This window comes from Sander vitreus, chromosome 9 (assembly GCF_031162955.1).
Source record: "Sander vitreus isolate 19-12246 chromosome 9, sanVit1, whole genome shotgun sequence".
NCBI classification, from domain to species: Eukaryota; Metazoa; Chordata; class Actinopteri; order Perciformes; family Percidae; genus Sander; species Sander vitreus.
This window is the reverse complement of record NC_135863.1, coordinates 10,821,516-10,832,352: the sequence shown is the minus strand read 5'-3', so window position 1 is coordinate 10,832,352 and position 10,837 is coordinate 10,821,516. Positions and strand designations below refer to the sequence as shown.

The 10,837-nt window shown below is 38.3% G+C and overlaps 1 protein-coding gene across 1 annotated transcript; it reads left to right on the top strand.

The window, feature by feature from the left end:
• The first annotated feature begins 81 nt into the window (after positions 1-81).
• r3hdm4 (R3H domain containing 4) lies at positions 82-10,533 on the top strand. The gene is made up of 8 exons (XM_078258713.1): positions 82-267; positions 1,593-1,750; positions 2,003-2,124; positions 2,349-2,451; positions 2,535-2,620; positions 6,108-6,193; positions 7,057-7,112; positions 7,928-10,533. Exons 1-8 carry the CDS (start codon positions 224-226, stop codon positions 8,029-8,031), a joined length of 759 nt encoding a protein of 252 aa, XP_078114839.1. The 5' UTR covers positions 82-223; the 3' UTR covers positions 8,032-10,533.
• Positions 10,534-10,837: the final 304 nt, after the last annotated feature.

Genomic DNA, 10,837 nt, shown 5'->3' with positions numbered 1-10,837 from the left:
GGAGTTCTATCATAGAGTATGATAGAGACAGAGTGAGAGGTCTTACTTTTTCTCCTCTTTGTTCGTAGTGGTGGACAACAGCTATTTTTGTTCACTGTCAGGCTGTCAGCCGAGGAGCTAGCTAGCTGCTCGCAACATACGCTGCCAAACATAGGCCTACTCACTGTAACTTTGTTATTCTGCACGAGCTGTAAATATCCAGATCCTGGTTTGATTGAGTAAGATGGTCGTTTTGACAAATAACAATGAAGAACAACAGGATTATATGTGAGTTCAAAATTATGAGTACGTTAACGTTACGTTAGCAAGCTAGTTATCGTTAGCCCGAATTACAACTCCATTAAAATAGCTATCTTATCACGCCTGCAGTTGTAAACGGTTTTATATTAGAAGTTGTGCCAGCTCTCTTGCTAATTATGCTCATTTGGTTGACATTAAAATGAAGGAAAAAAAAAAAAAAGATCTGTTCCTGAGGACGATAGAAGTAAGGTTCTGATTAGGCAGTTAAGGGGGTATTTAAGGGAAACTTAACGCTGAAGTAAGCTTCCGATTCGGCAGTTAAAGTTAAGGGAAACATGCTCCGTTTTTGCACCTCTTACTGTTGTGAAAGCCTGTTAGATATTTTAGGTAAAGCATTAATGCTGCCTGGAACCCACTTTGAGATCTGTGAAAGCTTTATTATATTTGTGAAAATGCAATAAAGGGAGATTTCACAGATTCTTTTCAGAATTTTTAGGTTTGCTTAGGTTTACATGTCAAACATTGACATTTTATGATATCTCTTTGTGGACAAACCTAACAAACCCAGGGAGATGTTACATCATATCATGTTGCTGTAGTGTTGCTAACAACCTGCAGGGCTCAGGCTAAAAATGTCAGAAAACCCAGCAGAGGCTGCTCCTGCAGGATGCCCTTCCTTCTCTGATCTATTTAAAAATACTGCAGAGATTAAACAGAAGCAGTACAGAAAAGTAAAAGGGCACTATAAACCCTCAAGCCCTAATAACTGTTTTAGTGCTTTTTAGCAGGTTAGTGATTATCTTCCCCTTTCACAGACACTTTAGCTGTTTGATGTATTCTTCTTCTTTCCTTGGATAATATGCCAAATAAGATTATGTTGTTGTGATATACTGTATGGCATTCAGAGCTGGACTCAATGTCCACCTCAAACCTAAAACACTCATTGACTTTAAAATGCTGCATGCTAAAGAAAATGTTAAATTCAAAGAGCATTCTCAGACTGGAAATCAAGAACAGTGCACGTCCATTGAAATGGATGAAAATTAGGTCACACAAATGTCTATTTCCATATCCTGTGTACTGAGAAAAGCGTGTACTGTGCCTGTCGCGATCACCCTGGCTTCCAATACATGTAACTCACAGCTGAATGATTGCAGTGTCTGTGTATGTCTTTGCTCTCACTTGTTGTGGAGAAAGACATTTGAGAAAAGGGCTACACTAAAAAAGTTACAAGTTAACTACATCCCTTCAACATAAAATAACTCAAACGAGTATGATCTGAGGAGCTGTTACTTCCCCTTTGGGATTTGTGTAAATTGACTAAATTGACATCCTGTCCTCTGTTTTTCCAGCCTGATAGAGGAGCGTAAATGCACCTCCCTGCCCAACTCTCCAGCCAGGAAAGTTTCTCCCACCAAAAAGAAGCAGTTCTTTATCAACCAAGCCATCCGTAACTCTGACCTCACTCCCCGAGCCAAAGGCAAGAAGAGCCTGCGCCGACAGGAGAACAGTAAGCTCTTATTGATGATATATTAGATGTGGTCATCCACTGCAGGCTGAACAATGCCGGACAAGCCTCTGTGTGTGCCTTCAACAATGGAAAAGAGCATTTACAATGAATTGTTATTGCTACAATAATGCCAATACTACAACAGTATGTTGTTGTTTTTTATCTCAAGAATAAACACCTTAAATCCATAAATCTGTCATTGAAGTTTAGCTTATATCGCCACTGTACATCTCCCTCTTCTCTGAAAATCAGCGCGCTTTCTTGCTAATCTTCTTGAGAGGGATGAGTGCTCCAAAGATGATCTGGAAGTTTGCAGTAACCCGGCGATCCCATCCATCTTTACTGAAGCCTGCACTAATGGAAACTACATAGAGGTACGTTGTCTTCAGCTGGGCTTAAACTTTGCTGCTTATTAATGCTGCAGGAGTCGTGTGAGGTCTGTCTTGGTTTTGGCTTTTCTGTATTTCTTCCCAGTACTAAACACTCTAAGTTTTAAGACAGTTGAGTTTTGGTGGATCCAAGCATGATCACATCTAAAAGCACCCAATGAAACAAGTATTAGTTTTAAAATTGACTCATCATCCTCTTGTTCTTTTAGCCATGGAATGACTTCATGAATTGCTCCGGTGAGGAGCAGGAGAGGCTGCTGTCACTGCTGGAGCAGGAGGAGGCCAAGAAGAAAAACAAAGACGAGAGGAATGGTGAGCGTCTCAGTCTGTGCTTGTTTGTAGGCTGGTTGTTTTAAGTGCAGCTGTCTGTTTGACCATTACTCATCCCTTCACAGTAAATCCTGCCTTCATTGCTCAGGACTGCTTTCAGAGAATTGATCGCAGGCTGCGAGCAACTCTCAAGCGGAAACAAATCCCCATGGTGAGTGTCATCTTTACTACATACATGGTAGAAGTCTATGTACTCACAGTAGCTTTGAGCTTAAGTTCAAGTTTGAGCACCGAGCCTCAACTACTTCATCAAACCTAACCGCAGTAGATTTTGCCACATTTTGACTGTCTCTCCTGCATCTCTGCCTTGTATCAAACCCAGAGGCTTCACCAGCTTGTTGTCTCGTAGTCAAGTCTTTTTTGGCTGGATCGTAGGACTGTATGACCAGCCCTACAACCTCAAAACTCAAAAGTCCCTCTGTCCTTCTGTCACTGAGAGATGAAGTTCCACCATTGGTCGGAGTGAGTGTGATGACGTCAGTGTTGGTGTTTTCCCGTAGGCCATTGCTCTTTCAAAATGTATTGGCGGGACACAGGCTTTTTCCTCCACTGTTGCCCATCAATGAGCTGATTAAGGCTGAATCCCATTTCTCTATCTTACCCCTACCCCTTAGTTTACCCCTAGCCCTTGGCCCTCAAAAACGAGGAGTAAGGGGTAGGGGTGAAAACATACCCCTATGAAATGAGACGCCACTTGGTTACATCATCATACATACTTAGGTCTGTTTGCAATAAATATTTGTATACACACTGCATGGTGTGTTGTATATCTGTTTCAGTTATCACTGTTTTGAATGTCATTGATATTCAGAAACACTTTCTTTGTTAACAAAAAGCTGTCTTTATTGCCCAATAAAGTAAACATTATTACAACTATTAGAACCATAACTTACATGTCACACACACACATAAAAAAGGCACTCAAATGTATAAAACTAAAAAAAGACCCACAAGGCCACAAACAAACAAAAAACTACAGCTACCAGACCCCAGTCTGATCCCTGTTGGCCAGTAACCTTTCCCCTCATTCCCCATTTCTTTCATTAGTGTCCTGTATCATAACCAACAACAATGTACAGGTGCATGAACAGTAATGAATTGCACATGTTTACAATAATACAGTACCAATACAATAATGAATGGCTACAACATGAACGCAGAAACTTCTGCTCGTTTTCAGCCCAGAAAGTGGATCAGCTGCTGGGTTTCCTCCGGCGTCCCTGTGTGATACAGGACGGTATATGTAAAGCATGTATCGATGTCTCCAAAGCAAGTAGTGTTATACACTGATATCAAACGAAATTCGCCGCTAATGGAGTTTAGTTAACACTGTAGACATCAAGGGGGTAAGCTTCGCTTCAGAGCTCGAATCTCCTATGGCGCCATTTTGATGCTACAAAGCGATCACCCAATGTTAGCATTCCATTGACTGCCATTCATTTTGACGTCACTTTGACAGCGAATAACTTTACATCTGAAGCGTTTAAAGACTCTATTTGTCCATTGTTTATTTCTAAAGAAACACGACAATGTATAAAAGGCTCCATTACCTTGTACCTCACGTTATGGCTCCGTAGTATACGTTTTTGTAAAAATAGGCTAACGATTGTGTCATAACCACGGGACTTACTGTCGCATAGTAGAGGAATGACCGTATAGTACAGGAGAAGCTCGCAGGCAGTTACTTACGTTAGCTGTTTAAGTTTAATTACTAATGTTAACTAGCATTTTAGTTAGCAATAATTAGCCTGTGTCCATGTTATCTCCTTACATATACCTACGCTCTCCGTCTCTGCAAGATTGGGAATGATTGAGATTTCTCTTGACACAGCTACCAGAAGACTTACAACTTTCAGACACGTTGCTCACGTCACATCTACGTCGCCTCTCTCAGTTGGAGGCTGTGCAGTAACGCTCGGCGCTCACCGGAAAAGTGCTTACTTGGCGTTAAGGGGTATATAGCCCTTCCCCTTAGCCCTACCCCTCGATCAAAATGAGTATTGGGACAGCACTTTCTCTCACGGGAGCGTGCAAAACTAAGGGGTAGGGGTAAGGGGAAGGGTTAAGACAGAGAAATAAGACGCAGCCTAACTTCCCTAAATACACGGGGATGTTGTTGCTGCTGCCACCCATTTCAACCATTTTAATGCACAGGCTTAGCAGCACGGGCAGAGTAGGCTACAAGCAGATGAACGGCACACCACCTAGGGGTGGGAAAAATAATCAATTCTTAGATGCATCGCGATTCTCTCTAGAACGATTTGATTATCGATTCTGATAAGTTAATAATCGATTTAAAAAAAATAACAATAATACTAAGATTTTTTTTGATTTTTTTTTTTTTAAATGTGTTGATTTTTGTTTAAAAGTTACTGTCTCCAGTACAAACCAGAAAACAGAGTGACTGAAAGAGGATGCGATAATGGACAACAAGTTTAGGCAAGAGTGCAGGAAAAAAAACACACACAAATGGCCAAAAGAAGAAAAAAAAATTGTATATACACATGATCTAATAAGACATACATAAAATAATTAGGCAAAACACATATAGGCTGTTCATCTACTTTATCACATTACATCTGACCACCTCATGTTTCATGTTCTAAGAAGCCAATTCTCCACCTTTAAACATGACTGAGCCTCTGACATGGAAGATTACTGAGAGAGAAGGTGACTTTCACAAGCATGTTTAAGGCTTAAGCATGGAATGACTACAGAACAAAAACATCAGTAGACAAACATTTCATTAAAACTTGTGTGTGATAAATATGTCAAAATCTAAGCTTTGTCTAGCTGCTTTGTCTAGGAAGTGATTAGCAAACTCTGAGTAGCAAACTCAGATTTATATGTATATTTTCTTAAAAATCACGCATGGAAATGTACATTAAAAAATTGTTGCATCAAGATGCATTGATAATCAGTTTAGAATCAAATCGTTGGCCTCTGAATTGGAATCGAATCGTGAGGTGCCAAGAGATTCCCACCCCTAACACCACCATGTGTCAATGGGTTGGCAAGCAGGGGATGCATATTTTATCATTTATCAGAATACCATAATTTATATCATATATAATATGTCTTCAATATCGTTTATAATAGATTATCTGTGTGTTTTCTTGCAAGATTTGCTTGCGGAAAAAATAGACAACACGCCAAAAAGAGGAGGCAAATAAAATGGCATGATTACATTGAAAGGCAGTGCTGTTATTTGTCTCAAATGTACAAATGTATCTTTACCATGTCATGTGATATGCTACTTCAGTACACAACAAACAACTATTACTGTGACCGCTACAGATGAACATTTAATATTTATATTAACATTATAGTCATCGCCGCTGACTATCCATGTAACAATTTGGCCACAGTTAAGCACATTGACTTTACATGGTACAGCCATATACTAGGTTTTGACCTAGTCTTGTTTCCTTCTGCTGTACGTCATTGGCTATTTTTGGCTGTTTAGAAAGCAGCTTGCGTGCTGTTCTGACATGCAAATGACAAGCAGGTTTAACCACAAACATCTCCCATCTCTTGAGTATTTGGCTCAAGCACAAATCATGCTTGAGGACACGCGGTTGTTGGGGAGATCAAACCTCTTGGCTGCCACCCACTATGTTTTTTTTTTTTTCTCACAGGGAATTCTGGAAGTACTTGAGGAAAACCTTGTGAGCTTCTTCAACACTCAACCTCACTCAGTTTACACAACCAACCTCGGCAGCAGGTAGAAATCCTTTTTCCGTGTTCAGATTATCTGCGGGTCTTAAAGTCTCAAAAAGCATTGGATTCATTTTAGAAAGTATTAACAAGTCTTGTAAGTCATACAGAAGTCTTAAATATTTTGTGTTTATATTAAATTATATGACAAAGGTCTCTTCAAAAGTCTTAAATTTAACTTAGTGAACGCTGCAGAAACTGTATATTTATAGGCTTTCAGTATATAGAAACAATTCATTTCTCCAAAAATGTGTTTTTGAAAAATGTATTTGAAGTTCTCTTATGCACTTAATTTTTGAAAACTGAAAAGTTAATTGTTTACACTCTGATATCTCCGATCAACACACAGTATATTTTCTTTTTTTGTTAAGTAGCCCTAAATATCTGAATCCACCAGGACATAATGGAAGATTAGATCAAATCCTGTCTCATGGTATTATAAACCGCCGTGCTGTGTTTTGGTGTTTAATAAACCGTCTGAGTCATGGATGCGTTACTCAAACCAGCGCATATTTTAACACACTTTCATGTCCTTACCACCTGACAAACATACAGGCTGAATGCTCTGGCTGATGGATCCTGATTATGTTTTCCCACCTGGAAAACCAGTTTATATTAGTTCAAAGTTTTTATTAGATCACGTGAAACATCCACGATCAACACAAAGATGCAGCGTCATTGCAGCAGCAGGATTTACAACACGACAAACAAAAACAGGATGTGAAAAAGTTGCAAATATTTGGCATTAGACACACGCATAGACTAACTTTATTGATCTATGCCGGGAAAGTGGTTGCTTGTTTCTGTAAGTGGTTAGAGAACAGTGAGGAGTGGAAAGTCATTTCTCTGTTGTTTGTGTTTGGGAATCAGCTTTGAGAGACTGCTGCTTCATGCCGTCTGCCAGTATATGGACCTCGTCTCTGCAAGTGAGTGGGAACACGTATTAGACATACTGGACACACACACGCACACACACATACATACATATATATATATATATATATATATATATATATATATCAAATTAGTCAGCACTTTTCCACCATAAGTATGACAGAGAATGTTGTTTGAACATTGGGCAACCATTTGTCGAAGTTTGTGTGCAGCCTGCGTTGCAGATAATCCTCTTAAATATATATATTTATTTTAAAGATTATTTTTTCGGCTTCTCAGACTTTATTTTTGATAGGACAGCTAGGTGAGAAAGGGGAGAGAGAGGGGGAAGACATGCAGGAAATTGTCACAGGTCGGATTCGAAACCTCTCAGTATATGTGCGCCTGCTCTACCCACTGATCCAACCCGGCCACTGCTCTTAAATACATTTTTTGTTCATTGACATATTTGGTCCATTCATTCTTTATTTTAAGGTAGTAATGTTTCCCTACCATTGAATATCTGTGTTGGGTTATTTTAAACAATTTTCTTCACACTGACGATAACAAAAAACTGAATGAACACATACTGTACATTTTGGCATATAAAAGGTGAAATTTGGGGAATCAATATTGGTAGGAAACTGGAGTTGGCTAAGTTGTATCGACCATCAAAAGCTTATAGACAGGATTATAGCACACAATCCATCGTATTGAAGCTTTTGAATAAGACATTTTCATAGAAATTGTAGATACTTCTCTGTTTACATAATCCTCTTGACAAAGCCTGGCTGGACGTACATAGCCAGCTTAATGTTTTCCAGTCACATGAGAGAGATCAAAGTCTGTTTTTTGGTTGGACCTTCAGGCACCGACTACAACGGGTCACGTCAGACTGAAGTGGTGAACAAACAAGAGGAATTTCTGCCTCCTAGACTTCTGCTGTCCGTCTACTTGGAGAAGATGAGCTGAGGTCAGGACCAAGACATGTTTCCCGTTTCCTCGGCGAGGTGTAGATAAGGCTGTGTAAGTTGTCTGTGTAATGTCTGCCAAGCTCAGAAAACAGAGCTGCTTTTTCTCTGTTTGGTCTCTAGGAAATTCTCCATTAATTGTATCTATAAACTCGTCAGAGTTCACCGACCCCCTGTATGTAAACGGGTACACATGGCAAATGTTACATGTTAAACATTGGCATGTAAGAATGCTAACTGTGGGCATGTTCGAATGCTGCGGTTAGCATTCAGCTCAAAGCACAGCTAAGCCCGAGTAAATTAATTGACAAATTACAACTTGCCTTGAGAATAACTCTTTTGACCAGACCAACTTTCACCTTCTGCCCCACTGGTAAATCTGACAATAGCAAATGTTTTTTAATCCTTCCAACAGTTTTGTTTTCTAGTATATAATAAGTTAAGTACAGCATCATGGAGCTGCATGGCTCTAATGAACTACTGTTTCCATACTGCACTGGGAATTAAAGGAAGTCCCTTTCCCAAGTTTTAAATATACTCATTAATATATTAATATTATGGGCATTATTGATTCATAACTTTAAGAATGTAATAATCTCACAATCCGATTTATGATTGGAATTCAAAATAACAAATACATGACACAAGGAAATTACATTTCATACAATTACAAAAACAAAAAAGATTGTCATTTGCATTATAATAGTATTATGTCAAAATAAGATTTATGAGTTGTAAATTAAAGCAGGTTAATGAACAGTTGGTCTATTCTGTCCCTTTTCTCAGTGCAAATGATAGAATTTCACAACTTTATTAAATTAAGACAACATGAAATATGACTTTTCAATCTTCTCACACAGGTGACGATGCCACTATCTGATGTAATTGTATCGCTAATTGTTAGTTTTATTCCTCCTGAACATTGCTTCGTTATGATCTGACTCACAACCACACATGGCTTTGGAGTGTTTCCATCGTAGCGGCAACCTCCCCCCCCCCCCACACTATTTGGTGAGAACTAGATAATGAACCCATATTTAATATTAATTAATTCCAATAAAGCACAAATTTACAACGGTAAATAATGACAATATTAACCTAGAAATGGAAAATTTACTTGAAACCTTTTTGTATAAAGTCTTGGATGTGCAGCTCTGTTTGCATCTCTGTGAGAACTCTGTGTTGCTAATGAGGAATGACATTTTGCAAAGGTGCTAAGACAGAGGAATGCATCAGGAAATACATCACTGCCTGAAGGATTAGCCTGTACGATTTGTGTAAGGTAGTGAAGTGTGAAGCATGAATATTAATCTCTCTACATTATATGCACAGACACATCACTCATCATAGGTAAAGTAGGAAATGGCTTTCAAGGGTGTTAAAAAAACAGCTTCTGGTATACTTTGGAAGTAATTATTTAATAATTATCTCTGCATTATGTGTGAGAAGAAAACTCCCTCTTAAGGTACAATCTTTGGGATTTTTTCTGTGTATCTGTCTCTGCTGGCTTTGTCCAATCTTATCGCCTTGACTACACCGGCATCATCTGAAGGATACACTTAGATTTTAAACAACCAAACTGAGTATCAGATTGCTGATGTGCTGCTTTCACTGCACACTGGTGTAGACAAGTGCAAATGTTCTTTCTACCATTGGTCAAAGACGAGATAAGGAACTACAATATAGTTAAAAACTTGCAAATATCCCTGTACTTTGAGATGTATTCATGGATTTCTTGCTACAGTGCTCACTCAGTTTACACTTAACACACAATTTCAACGTTTAAAGTCTTTTTTTCTTTTCTTTTTTTTTTACACACAGTATGGTTTAAAGGTATACTGTATGTACAGTAGATGTGTTTACATTGGCAGAAAAATAACCACATTTAAGGTTTTTGGTGGTAAAAACCTGCCGAGTGTTGACTCCCAGTTATGTTTCATCTCAATATTAATCTTTACAACCCTGGAAAAGCACGTCTGCCTTATGAATACAAGTTTCTCTGTTTGTTTTTTCTGTACATATATTACGACATTTGTACTTGACTGGACTTTGGAAACTAAACAAAAAATTGTATCCATCGTATTTTCTTTTTATACTGTCGTCAGCAGTGTAAAACTTGACCTGGTGCAACAACCAAAGTTTGTGTTTTGTTTGTGTGGAAATCCAGTTTCTCAGGCTCTCAAGTCCTCTGAATGTTACATAGTTTATCTCACATGGTGTCCTTTTCTGTGTACTGTATACTTTCTTCAAGATTAACTTGTTTTGATCATGTTAAGCCCAGCACCGTGGGGCGCTGCCAATTTTTTAACTACATGTAGAAGTAGTTGCTGTTAAAAAAAATAAAAATGAACTCAGATGGTTGCCTTGTGCCAACATTTGGTTTGAAAAAGCCTGAAATAGACTGAAAGCTTTATACACTAGACTAAAACGTGTGTGTTTAATATGTGTGTGCTAACAGTACCTATTTATAATTATCACTGCATCTATTAAAAGATTTAAGATATTTCTTCTCATTTCATTGTGTACTGTTTACTTGCTAATAGCTCTTTTTTTTACCTTTGTGATGAGTTCAGTCTTAGTTTTCTGACTTAACTTCATATTCATGTATGAAAAAAATACTTAATTACAAGTACAAGTCCTGCATTTATAATTTTACTTATGTCAAAGTTGTATACAGAATAGCCCCTTTCAGATTGTTATATCATTTAATTTACTACTGAATTAATATGATTGTATTGACATGTAGTAAATGTACTTTTCCATCACTTCCACATCTTAAATTACTGAGGTTGCTGTGTGACTGCATT

Coding starts and splice junctions, on each gene's coding strand:
- r3hdm4 (XM_078258713.1), top strand. CDS start 224: ATGGTCGTTTTGACAAATAACAATGAAGAACAACAGGATTATAT. Junction 2,452..2,534: donor AAACAAAGACGAGAGGAATG/GTGAGCGTCTCA, acceptor ATCCCTTCACAG/TAAATCCTGCCTTCATTGCT. Junction 6,194..7,056: donor ACAACCAACCTCGGCAGCAG/GTAGAAATCCTT, acceptor TTTGGGAATCAG/CTTTGAGAGACTGCTGCTTC.